The 13,875-nt window shown below is 41.1% G+C and overlaps 1 protein-coding gene across 1 annotated transcript in view; it reads right to left on the bottom strand.

Moving 5' to 3' along the window:
- ATG14 (autophagy related 14) overlaps positions 1–12,063 on the bottom strand; it is a 39,015-nt gene extending 26,952 nt beyond the window's left edge. Inside the window, exon 1 of the mRNA XM_029237363.1 lies at positions 11,838–12,063. Within this exon, the coding sequence (XP_029093196.1) occupies positions 11,838–12,058 (221 nt within the window). The 5' untranslated portion in view covers positions 12,059–12,063. The remainder of the gene's footprint in view (positions 1–11,837) is intronic.
- Positions 12,064–13,875: the final 1,812 nt, after the last annotated feature.

Consider the following 13,875-nt stretch of genomic DNA (forward strand, 5'->3'; position numbering starts at 1 on the left):
TTAAGCCTCTCCCTTTTTAATATAAGTATACAGAGTTATAAATTTCCTCCAGAAGTATTGCTTAAGCTAAACCCTAAACATTTTGATATCGTGTATTTTACCACTTAGTTTGACATTTCTAATCTTCCATCAAATTCCCTCTTTGACCAATGAATTATTTAGAAGTGTATTGTTCAATTTCCAGATATATGGTTTTTTTGGTAACGTACTGTTATTTTTCTACTTTAATGCTGATGTGGTCCCAGAATATTCTCTATGAGATTTTAATCTTCTGATTTGAGACTATCTCATGGCCTTGCATATGGTGCGCCGCGTCTTGGTCAAAGTTCCACGTGCACTTGAAAGAACATGTTTTCTATAGCTGCTGGATACAGAGTTCTATAAATGTCAACTAGCTGAAGGTGGCTAGCAGTGATACTCATATCTTCTAGGTCTATGCTGTTCAACACGGTAGCCATCAGGCACATGTGGCTACCGAGTACCTAAAATGACTTGTTGCTTAATAAGAATTTTAGGTAAAAAAAAAAAAAAAAATGTATGACTAACATCATGCAACTGATTTTGAATTGAACTAATGGTGGCTCGCTACTTTCAAAAAAACAAAGGTAATGCCACATGCTACAGTAACATGGTGTGGAGTCCAAGATTAGGCCTTTGGCTATCTCGTGAAAAAATGAAAACAATTTAATAGAACCATAACAGCCCTAAAAATCTCTTCCTTAAAATAATCCAGACATAAAAGTCTCTCTAACATACTATTTCTATAATCCCACATTTGAAACATACCCTGATATCTACTTCTAAATGGAAGGGATAAAATGGTCTAATTATGACCCTACCATTTAATAGTCACTGAAAATGTACAATGTATATTAAACAAGAAACCAAATCAGATAATATTACATGTGACAGAATTATATACTTACATGACTAAATTAAAATTAAATTAAAAATTCAGTTTCTCAGCTGCACTACCGACATTTCAATAGCCACATAAGGCTGGGGGCTACCTTACTGGATGGCATAGATACGGAACATCACTGCACAAAGTTGTATTGGGTAGCACTGCAATGGCCAGTAAGGTGGTAACTACATGAAACAATATTAGAAAACTCAGAAACCAGTGTGGAATGTGGACAAATTCATAGATTCATCAATTAATTTATCAGGCATTTACTAGGTGCCTGCAACTTATGACAAAGCATTTTACAGAACGTTAAGAAATCTAATCTTTCATTTTTCTGCAACTGGCTGTGAACTAGACAGGTTACTTGTTATACGCTTCCATTTCCTTCTGTCAAAAATGAGAAACGAATGTGGTATTTACTTCTACCTAATGTGGTGATTCGTGCTCCGATAAGCTGAAGGAGATGACAAACTCACAAGGCTCATCCACCTGTGTAAACAAAGGACTGACATGAAGGATAAAATCCTGCTTTTAGGGGCTATAAATCAGATCTGTTGTAAAAAATGCCACTTTGCACTAAAACAAATTGGGATGATAACACTGTCCAGCTTTATATCAAGCTGGTTAGTTCTCTTGGGTTTTGTTTAAAAAAAAAAACCCAAAACAAAACAACAAACTTAAAACATAAACATACAGAGGACAGCAGGAATAACAAACAGAAGATAACAGTTCCTACTGTATCAAACACTTCATGAGTAATGTCATTCTTCATGAAGGAAATGAAAAATAGGCGGTGTGAACAAAGCAAAAGCAGATGGTTATCAACAAATGCAGCTGGTCAGCGAGCCAACTGCTCACCAGCGCCTCATCCATCCTCTGCATTCTCCATCCCAGGACTCACAGAGATAGATTAGGAAAAAAAAGAAAAAAGAAAAAGGAAGGGGAGAAAGGCCTTTTTTATATACTGTCTTTGAAGCTAGGTTTATCACATAAAATGTTTTGTATCTTTTTTCACTTCAGAACATAAAGACCTATCTCATTCTTTAACAGGTACACAGAATTTCACTGAATGGACATCATATAATTTATTTACAGAAATACCTACTGATGAACATTGCCACCGCTTCCAAATTTTCACTATTATCAGTAATGTTAGAAATGAATATCCGGGTGCATTTAGGTTTACATGGCAACTCCTGGCAGTTATCTTTAAATTTCCTCGGAATCATTTCATATTATATTTACAACCCTACCAACCTGTTTTCTTACTCGCAGCACTGCCCATTTTACTCTTTGCTAACCTGACTGGCCTCCCATTCCCTCTCTTCAAAGACAGTTCACAATTCATTTATTGCCTTTCTTCATTTCACAGTTAGAAATGTTTAACACCTTTTCCTATCTTATTGGCTACTTTTCTTTTGTTATCCCCCTATGCCCTTTGTTAACTTTTCTATAGTTTTTTTTTTTTTTTTTAATTTTTGGCTGCACTGGGTCTCATTGCTGTGCACGGGTTTCCTCTAATTGCGGTGAGCAGGGTCCACTCTTAATTGTGGTGCGCAGGCTTCTCATTGTGGTGGCTTCTCGTTGCGGAGCACGGGGCTTCCTCTAATTGCAGTGAGCAGGGTCCACTCTTCATTGCGGTGTGCAGGCTTCTCATTGCGGTGGCTTCTCTTGTCGCGGAGCATGGGCTCTAGGCACGTGGGCTTCAGTAATTGTGGCTCGTGGGCTCAGTATTGTGGCTTATGGGCTCTAGAGTGCAGGCTCAGTAGTTGTGGCGCACGGGCTTAGTTGCTCTGCGGCATGTGGGATCTTCCCTGACCAGGGCTTGAACCCGTGTCCCCTGCATTGGCAGGTGGATTCTTAACCACTGCACCACCAGGGAAGTTCTACAGTTTTTTTTTAAAGGGTTATTTATTAGAGAAATTATCTATTTCCTTTCATACATCTTGGAATTATTCTTCCTCAATCTGCTTGGTGACTACTTATGTCTCTGCTCTACAAATTTTCCAAAATTTTATGCAGATACATTTATCAATTTTGCTGTTGTTGTTCAGTGGCTCTACAGTTTTCTATTGTTTTCCGAAAAGAATCTGCTCGTAAACCTATACCATGCATCAGGGCTTTTACAACACTATTCCTTCCTTCCTTCCTTCCTTCCTTCCTTCCTCCCTCCCTCCCTTCCTCCCTCCCCTCCTCCCTCTTTCTTTCTTTACTTATTTATCGATTTAAGCCAGGTCACAGTTGCGCCACGTGGGATCTTCACTGTGGCATGCAGGATCCTTTTTTTTTTTTTTAGTTGCGGCATGTGGGATCTAGTTCCCTGACCAGGGACTGAACTTGGGCCCCCTGCATTGCAAGCGTGGAGTCCTAGCCACTGGACCACCAGGGAAGTCCCTACAACACTATTTCTTATATTTTCCTTCCCAATTTAAAAATGCCTTCTTTGTTATTTACCAAATTCCTCCACACTTATATTTGCTTTTCTTCCCTACAAAAGTACTCTCTTAAGCTGACTTTAAAAAGTGCCCCCGTGATAGAGACTGATGAAAACTAGGAGCAGATGGTCATACAGAGTCTGGGTTGTGTGCCATCTCTTGTAGTCAACAGTGCTACAAGAGATGGCACACAACCCAGCTCAGGCTTCAGAGGGAGCTCTCCAGCAGTCACGTTTGCCTGGGCTGCCCCTTGAGGACAGGTTAGAGGTGGCCTTGCTAAGGGAAGGAAGGCATTATAGGCAGAGGAAATTCTGCTGTTTCACAGGTGAGAAGTTAATCTGTCCTGCCCTAGAGGACCTCGATACACCAGCGGGACAGCAGGGACAGGAGTGTGCTGCTGATAAGGATCAGTTAAGAGTGTGACCCTCATCACTCCACGCTATCCCATGGCCACACGTCGTCCTGGGCGACTGAGTGGATGTGGCTACAGGTGGGACTGGTCACCTAAGTCTGTCCCACGCGATCAGAAAAGTAGCACCTGGGCATGCACTCTGTCAGGGATCCTACTATTAATTCTGTGCTAGATGATCATTAACATCGTCATAACACCTACAACTTACTGACCACTTACTTAGTGTCTTTCATAAAATAACTCTAATCCCTTCATCCGCCTTCTCAGTTCTTTCCCTCATCCTTTGTGCCTAGGGTAATGGCAATAGAAAAGTCCAAGAAACACTACTAACGTATTTTAAGAAAGGTAAAACAAACAAACAAAAAACACAAAACTTTCGAATATGCCACTGAGGGCCTTAAAAATTAGCAAACCCTTTGAACCAGTTATGCAATTCAAGGAAAAGATCAGAGGTGACGAAGAAGATTTATGCCAATTGTGGAATTAGTCATAATAGCAAAAACTGGAAACAATTTTAATGTCCAAAAGGAGAATGATTATCAAATGACACCATATTGCCATGAAGGACATCAAAATATTTTTGTAGACAAAGACATTAGTATGTGTTTATGAGATGTTGGGTTAAAGAAAACAAAAAAGCAGAGCATCAAACTATATACACATCGTATGATTCCAAATGAAAAAAATATATTTACAAGCACACACATACATATAAACAAGGCTGAAAGCAAATATAACAAAACACTAACAGTTGTGAGAATATGGGCAAAATCTGTTTCCTTCTTTAGGTATTAATGTACTTTACAAGTTTCCTACAATAATCATACATACTTTTATAATCAGAAAAAAAGACAGTATTCAATCAATTAAAATTTCTCAAGCTCTGCCTCTGAAGATCATATCCACTATAAAAATATACACAATCCCCTAAAAGTATCTAAAGTCCTTAGGTCTCTTGACACCGATTATATTCCTTAGGTTCCTTAAATCTAAAAGCAGAAAATGAGCATTAACAGTTTTTAGGTCAGTGGTGGAGAATTATCCCCAGCTCGAATTTGGATACAGGTTTGGTGAAAAGTTAACGATGGTTCTGGCTCTAGAAATAAGGCAGAAAGGCTTCTTGGGGAAGAGAGAGCACAGATGCACCTGGAGAAGAGCACAGCAATCTCCCTTATTTAAGCAGAAATGGTTAAAGAACTGCATATTTCTTGAACTAGGATACTAACACAGCAAGAATTACTAGCCATCAAATTTTTCTCCCTTAAATTCTTTAGGCATTTAAGGATATAATGTTTATGGACAAATGCAATATGAAAAAACACAGTCCTTATCAGAATGGTTCTTCTATCTTATGTTAGAATATTTAGGTATGAGAAAATACACAGCTGACCCTTGAACAATGTGGGTTTCAACTGAGTGGGTCCACTTATATGCAGATATTTTTCAACAGTAAATACTACAGTACTACATGGTCGGAATTTGGTTGAATCTGTGGATGTGGAGGAACTGCGGATAAGGAGGGCTGACTATAAATTACAGGCGAATTAACCCCTGTTGTTCAAGGGTTAACTGTAGTAAAAACATACTCCACTGGCAGGAATGAAGGTTAAGTGATTAGGAGAAAGTAGAAGCAGAGCATTGTTTCCTTGTCTCCCTTGTAAAATGGGAATAGTGATTATCCTATTTGGTTATAGGGATTAAATAAGATAAATGTGAAAGCATCAGGTACAGGCACTTAGCACATAATATAGGCTAGTTTCCCTTTTCTTCATTGCAATGAGTGATTTTGCACTTAATCTTACTAACGTATTAAACTGAATATTTATTTATTTACTTATACATGTATTTCAGATCTGGAGGTAAATTTAAGAATTAGCATAGCCCAGCAATAAGTAAGGAACAACTACTCTGAGTTTCCTCATTCTAAAAACAGATTAATAACTCACGGTTTTGTGGTAGGGAACAAATGACATAATAAATGTGAAATTCTTTTATAAATTCTAAAAGGTACACATAATGTTAAGAGTAGCCACTGATACTGATTGAAAACAAAAGTTACATTTTCTTAGCAGATCCACATGTATTGGTGTAAATACAATTAATAAGCTGCATGGGATGGGAGTTGTGACCCTTCTTGAAAGACAATACCAAACAGAACTCAGGGTGATAAACCCTTGTCTAACGATGGAGAGTCCAGCTACCTATAGAGCTTTTATTCTGCTGAGTGGGGCATACAAATGTGGGCCCAGAATCAAAATCCCATGACAATATTTTTATTAGCTACAGTGACTGACAACCAAAAAGATACTGGAGGGCAGAACAGAGATGTCTAAAGGGTAGTTTTTTGGATGTTGGCTGTGTCTTCCCCTTGAAATGTTTAGTAACATCTACATTTCTTGCTCGTCCTTTATCCCACCTCTCAATTTGTTTAGCGCCCATATTTCTGTTTCTTGGTAGAACTGTAGCATATATTCTTAAAACTCATCAGTGAAGGTAGTGCTGCATCATTCCTGATGCAGGGTACATATAAAATCAATACAGGAACTTCCCTGGTGGTCCAGTGGGTAAGACTTCACACTGCCAATGCAGGGGGCCTGCGTTCGATCCCTGGTCGGGGAACCTGCATGCCGCAACTAATCATTTGCATGCCACAACTAAGAAGCCCGCATGACGCAACTAAAAAGATCCCGCATGCTGCAACTAAGACCCAATGCAGCCAAAATAAATTTTTTAAAGAAAGCAATACTGGGCTTCCCTGGTGGCACAGTGGTTGAGAGTCCGCCTGCCGATGCAGGGGACACGGGTTCGTGCCCCGGTCCGGGAAGATCCCACATGCCGCGGAGCAGCTGGGCCCGTGAGCCATGGCCGCTGGGCCTGCGCGTCCGGAGCCTGTGCTCCGCAACGGGAGAGGCCACAACAGTGAGAGGTCCGCGTACCGCAAAAAAAAACAAAAAAAAAAAAAAAAAAGAAAGAAAGAAAAGCAATACTACCCAAACGCTCATAAATTTTGCCTTTCTTTTTGATCCACACTTTAAAATAACTGGTTCCTAAACCAGCAGGCAGATGTTCCTGGGTATCCTCAGATTATGTTCCCTGTAACACTCCTAACACTATCATAAACTGGTAAGCAATTTTTTTCAGTTTTGAGTGGAAAGATTACTTCAACTTGTTATCTACTGGGTAGCAGTCTTATTTTTGGTGTCAGATAAATGTATAATCCATAAAATTATGTTCCTGTTAAAAGACCTGTAATTTTTTTTAATAAATTCATTTATTTAGTTAGTTTTTAAATTTTTGGCTGCTTTGGGTCTTCGTTGCTGTGCACGGGGTTTCTCTAGTTGCAGCGAGCAGGGATTACTCTTTGTTGCGGTGCACGGGCTTCTCATTACAGTGGCTTCTCTTGGTGCAGAGTACAGGCTCTAGGCGCGCAGAGGATTCAGTAACTGTGGCACGCAAGCTCAGTAGTTGTGACTCACAGGCTCTAGAGCTCAGGCTCAGTAGTTGTGCCACACGGGCTTAGCTGCTCTGCGGCATGTGGGATCTTCCCAGACCAAGGATCGAACCCGTGTCCCCTGAATTGGCAGGTGGATTCCCAACCACTGTGCCACCAGGGAAGTCCAAGACCTGTAATTTTTAAATGTTCTCCAGTACAAGATCCAAAGGAGATTGTGTTGAGAGTACTGCTTAAAATCATTCCTCTTCATCTCTTAAGGAAGCACACACATCAAAAGGCAGATGAAAAAGCAGAGAAGAAAGTGGGCACTGTTTTTGGACTGAGGCCAAGGTGGGAGATGAGGAAAGGATAGTGCTGGGAGGGTACCAAGGTTATAAGGAAGTGTTCCCACTGAACAGTAACAAAAAAAGTAGCGCATTCAGGTATTTTTCAATCTAACTGCCAAACTCATACTGTCCACAAAATTAGGTAAAGATGCATGTTCCCTTCTTAGGAGTCAAAAGAACTAATTATTGGGAGACAGATTTGTTCTTTAATATCTAATTTTCCTTGAACTGCTAAACCATTACAAACTATTTACTCAGCTAGTCTATTAATTAAACATGAAAAAAATACATCTACATTTACAAGAACTTTGATATGCACATCACATTCAAGATCCTTATAGGCACAGCTAATCTGGCTAATTTACTGAAAAGAATCAGAGGTTAAACAAGAGTATTTAAATTGTGCTGTAAGCTTCCATATTTTATTTCAAAGTGGTTTCCCACAGTTAGTGAGGAGCTTTTCATAAGTAAAAGGAAAAAATAGTCTGAAAGCAAAATTTTTCTTAAATACTGAAGACAACAGAGTATCTCACAATCAACCTTTGGCCCAAGAAATTTAAGGCTTATTAGTAGTCCGTGTAAAGCTTTGAGAGCAGAGACCTGCCTTTCTCTTCTGTAACTGCCAGAATATTTTATGCAGATAACTGTACCCAATGAGAGCTCAGTAAAACTGATTTGACCATTAGGACTGTGGTCCTGGATCTCAACAGACTCTCACATCCTATTAGATGCTAGGCACTGTTCTGGGAACAAAGGAAAACAAACAAGCAAACTCCTCTTCCTCAGGAATACAAGGTTCAGAACGGGGAACGATGGAAAGAAAGTGAAGTGAAGCTGTCTGTTATCCCTGAACCTTAAAATTTCTTTTTCATTTCTAAATTTTGAATGGTTCTGGTGTTTATTTTTCACTTTTCTGCTTGGAAAAGTAAAAAGAAATCCACTGTAACACATCCCTCTTCCGAAAATAATTTGTATTTCAGCTTCTAAAGTTGTCTTGCCTTTACCATTCCTTCAACAATCTGCTTATTGTGTGCTACCCACTGCCGCTGCACTAAGCACTGGGGATCCAACTGAACAAAACCAGAATTCATGCCTGCGTGGAACTACATTCTGGATGCAGTTACTTTCCTCAAAAAAGTAACACCACTTACCATGCTCAATACCATGAAAGAATTGAGTATTGTGACAGAAATGGGGGGGGGAGAGATGGAAGTGGGGACCTATCTTAGTGAAGGTCAGGGACGTCTCACTGAGGAAGTGACATTTAAGTTGAGACATGAAAGGAAAAGTGACAATCAGGAGGAACAGTGTTCCAGGCAGAGGGAACAGCAAGGAAAAAGGCCCACGGGTGGAAAAGTTTCATGTGTCTGAGGATGTGAGAGAAGGCCCAACTACTGAGCTGTGAACATGAGGGTACATGGCAAGCGTTTATTTTTTGAGTACGTAATACATGCTAGACATCATGCTAAGTACTTCAGTGCATGCTCTTATGTAATCACCACCAGAAACCTATGAAGTTAGATACTCCATTTTCAAAATGAAATAAGCACAGGAGAGATTAAGAAACTTCAAAATCACATAGCAAGTGGTGGAGCTTGGATTCAATTCAATACAGCTTGAATCCAAAGACCACATTTTAAACTCAACCTTACAGCCAAAGTTAGAAGGTAGGCAGTAGCCAAATCACATGGGGCTTAATATGCCACAGTAAGGAGCTTGAATTTTATTTTAAATAAAGTTGTAACCCACTGAAAAGGTTTAAGCAAACAGTGACATTATCTGATTTACATTTCTACTGTGGCTGTTGTGTGAAGGCCAGAGGGAGGCTAGGGAGGAGCTGTATGTGTAAAAGAAAGGAAACTAATAAGTAGCCAGGAGAGAAATGATAGTGGTCTGGACTAGAAGTAGACAGATTCAAGATCTACTCTGGAGCAGATCAAATTAGACTTGTCAATATTTTGGATACACGGAATAAGATAAAAGGAAAAAGCCAGGATAACTCCCGGGTTTCTGGCTTTAGTGACAAATGGGTCGTGATTTATAATAATGAAGTGATCCAGAATCATACTAAGTTTGGGAAGGAAGGGTAGATTGACCCAATCATTCAAAAAATCTTTATTAAGCTTCTACTATGTGAGGATACAGCAGAGTACAAAACCGTTTTGTTCTCACAGAGCTTACATCACTGGAGCAGGGGGCAGTTAGACAAATTAATATGTAAACCATAAGACGGTGATAAGTGCTATGGAAAACAATAAAGCAAGTTAAGTGGGAAAGGAAGTTACTATTTCAGTTGAATAGTCCAAAGAAAGAGTTCCTCTAATGTATGAGCAGAGGCCTAAAGGAATCAAAGGAAGGAGCCCTGAAGACTTATAGAAAAAAAGAGTCCTGGCAGTCTGAATAAGACCTTGCGGTGGTCCTGAAGCAGGAGTGTTCTTGGTATGTTTGAGGACTGGCAAGGAGGCCAGGATGGTATTGCAGAGTGGGTAAGGGAAAAGCAATAGGAGATCAATGGAGGAACAGACAACACAGAACTTTGGATAAGGACTTTGCCTTTTTTTTTACTTTGCGTAAAACAGGAAACCCCTGGAAGATGTGAACAGAGGAATGGAGGAGTGGTGTTACTCTGGCTGCAATATGGGAATTACACGATAAAGGAGAAAGGGTGGAAGCAGGAACTCAAGAGGCAATAATCCTCTGGTGGACCAAACCAGGAGGGAGTGAAAGGGTTGGATTTAGGACAGGTTTTGAAGGGTGGATGGGATTTGTTGATGGGGTTATATATGGTGGCATTAAGAGAGGAGTCAAGGAAGACTGGAAGGTTTTTTGGCCTGTGCCAGAGAGTGAGGTTACCATTTACTGGGCTGGAATGAGCATGAGAGGAACAGATTTATGATGGATAATCATGAATTCAGTATGCCATATTAAGATGGAGATTTTCATTACAAATTTAAATACAGACAGAGTATGCAGCTGTTTTCTTGATTTCACAAAGGCCTGGGTTGGAGATACAAGTCTGGCAGTCTTCAGCATATAGACAATATTTAAATTATGGGAATGAATCTAAGAAAAAGTATATAGAGAACAGGGTCCAGAACTGAACCCATGATAAACTCCATCAGTTAGACATTTCCATCTCATACCTAGTATTCTTATAATAAAACTGTATTAATTTTTAAAGCTACTACTTATTACATCATCAGTTTCTAAAGTCATCAAGTACATCAGTGAGACACAGTGATGAACTAAAAGATTGTATCATACAAATCTCCTCAAAAGAAAAAGAAATGAACTCCATTCATGATGAGAGGACTGTCAGCAACTCAAAAAACACTTCCAAATACAGCCGTTATATAATCCAGGGGTTAAGTGCATGGCATATGGGTTCAGGCTGCCTGGAATTTAATTCTGGTCCTCACAACGCTTATTATCTGTGTGACCCAGGGCAAGGTACTGTGCAGTTTCTTTAGCAGTATGTTACAGAAAATAACTTACCGGGTTGTTGTACATTAATTAATACCTGAACTTTTGCACTGAAAAAATTAGCTGGCTTACTATCATTGACACTAAGTTATTGAAACAGAAGTTGGGCCTGAGACCTTGCAGCCAATCACACTAATTTTTCAATTATCTTAACCGAGGACTTGCAGGTCTCTTGTTTAAATTTCAAAACAAGGCCAAAACGCGTTCTTGAATTCTCTTAACTAAGGGCTTACAGCTCCCAATCTGGATTTTAAAACAAAGCCAAAACACATACCCAAACTCCTCAGCATCTGAAACAATCTTTGGAAAAGGGAGGAACTAGCTAGCCTAGTTCACACATTAGAGTAAGCATGTCTGATAAGATCCACCTGTGACACAGGCTACCAGGGCCCGAATCCCTCTTAACCAGTTATTTGATTCTCCTTTGGTCTCTCCTCTAGAGAATAAACGTGCTTTCGAAAACGAAGGTTAAACCCAGCATTTGAATTGGAGTGGAACAAAGTACCAAGAATCCAACTCTATGGCAGTAATAGGAGAAGACCTCTCCACAACCACCATCTATCCCTCTTCCCTAGTACCCAAGAGCACCGTGAGGTCAGACTCCTCTCGAGTGGGTTAGGGGGAAACGGCGATCTTCTCTCTTCTGGCCTCCATCCCCGACTCTCTCCTGGGAGCAAAGCGCCGGCGCAAAACAGTTGCCCTCCCTACCTCCCCCTCCTCTCGCTGGGCTCCGGGGCCCAAACTCAGGCCCCAGCCTCCAGCTTCCGAGCCGGTGGAGACACCCGGGTTAGAAACCATAGGGCCGTGGCGGCTGCCGTACCTTTCACGGTCGCGGCCGTCGAAGTAGACGAAATCGCCGCTCTGGACGCATTTGGCGCAGGTCAGCCGCCGGCGGGTGGTGTTGCACAGTGGGCACCGCTCGACTGCCACGTACAGCCCCTCCGCATCGTCCACGGAGTCTACGAGGTCCCGGGCGACGGGCTGCGGCCCGCAGCCAGGAGCCTCCGGCGCCCGGGATCCCTTCCCACTGGGAGACGCCATGATGGCCTGAGAGCAGAGTCAGTCACGTGGGATTTTGTTTTCAACCAGGTGCATCCTGGGCGAGGAGGAGGCGGGGCCTGGGCGGGGTCTAGGGAGGGGCCGGAAGCGCGGCGGGCGTCCCGCGAGACCCTCGCCCGGCCTCACCCAGCCCTCGGCCGCCGAGGGCCGAAGGGGCAGTGGCTTTTTCTGACTGCCCGGGGGCGGCCGCTTCTGAAGCAGGAATTACGTTTAGAGGGGCGAGTCAGCCCAACAGAATGTTATCAGCGCTCAATCACGCCCAGGCTACACGTTAACGCCTCCAGCTCGTGCAAGAAATAGTAATACGATGCCCTAAGGATTCTGGGAAAACAGACTGGGAACACAATGAGGGAATTTCTGTCATTCGCTCTGGATGCTTTTAAATTCGGCTAAAACAACCGCAGAGTTGGGTGAGGGAACTGGGTCTTGGAACGAGGTTGAATTTTGGCCCACCCGCCTTCTTAATAGCTGTGTAATTCGGGGCAAATTCCTCACCTCTCTCAGCCTATGTTCTTAAATGGAGAGAATTTCAGTACCCACCTAAGGATTAATAAGTAAATCCGTTTAATAGTAATCTGATAAGTACTTTACCAATAATAGCTAACCAGTGGAAACAACTGTATTGAACGTGTAAATCAAAGTTGTATCTTTCTGAAAAATAAATTTTTATGTCCAGCATTCCACCCCTTCTCTGGGCCATATCTTAAAGAATTTGAACTAGGTAGAATTTAACATGGTTAGATGACTCCAAATTTCTTTTCTGTGGGGATAAATAGGGTGGGTTGGACGATTATATCAGAGTAACTAGTGTTTGAATATGCCTGTAAACTACAGAAGAAAAAAAATTAGGCTCATAGGTCAAATAATCAAGACCACTGATTCTCAAGGATTATTTTGGCAGGCTGTAAATTAATGACCGCCCTAAATTCTCTCTCCAGCTAGGGCTTCTCTCCCAAGTTCCATACCCCCAAATTCATAACTGCCTACACTAGGCTTAAAGTAATGTACAGTGACCACCAACAAACTCAGCAATTGGGAAACTGAAATTAAAACTGAACTCTCAGGAATTCCCTGGCAGTCCAGTGGTTAGGACTCCAAGCTCTCCCTTCTGAGGGCCACAGTTCGATCCCTAGTCGGGGAACTAAAATCCCACAAGCCTGCACGGTGCCGCCCAAACAAAAATAAAACAAAAAAACCCTGAACTCTCCCTCCCCACAAATGTCTCCTCATCTTAGTGAAAGACAATCACTGCCCACTTGGGAACAAGGGCCATGACTCCTGTTAGCCCATCCCTCCCTGTTAATCTCCACCTCTCCATCAAATGCGGCTGATTCCACAACCTAATTAGGTCTTGAAGCTGAGCTCTTTGCTCCAGCCTCTTAGTCTTATCTGGTCTATTTTAATGCAATTACATAGGATTATAAAAGTACGCCCAAAAAGCGCAAAATCCCTAAACTGTTTTCAAAGTAGACCTTATACTAAACCTGAATGGTTCCTGAAAGTTTAAGATTTATTTTTAAGGGAGAGAAATAATTTTCTCTGACCATTTCAAACAAAAGGATGTTTATTTAATTTTTCTTAAGTTTTCAGACTTCCATGTTTCATTTGTATTCTGACAGGATCCTTCACAGGCCCGTACCTAATGGCCCGGATCATCTACTCAATATTTAAAAAGGCAAAAAATAGACAATTTTCTATCCTGTTTTATGCAGTTATTTGAAATTTCTATATATTGCTATGTATTTTTAGACAACACATGTTAATGTACTACATCTTTAACAAGAGCAAACCATTAAATT

The sequence above is a fragment of the Monodon monoceros genome, unplaced genomic scaffold (assembly GCF_005190385.1).
Source record: "Monodon monoceros isolate NGI ecotype Baffin Bay Population unplaced genomic scaffold, NGI_Narwhal_1 Super_Scaffold_21, whole genome shotgun sequence".
Taxonomy (NCBI): Eukaryota; Metazoa; Chordata; class Mammalia; order Artiodactyla; family Monodontidae; genus Monodon; species Monodon monoceros.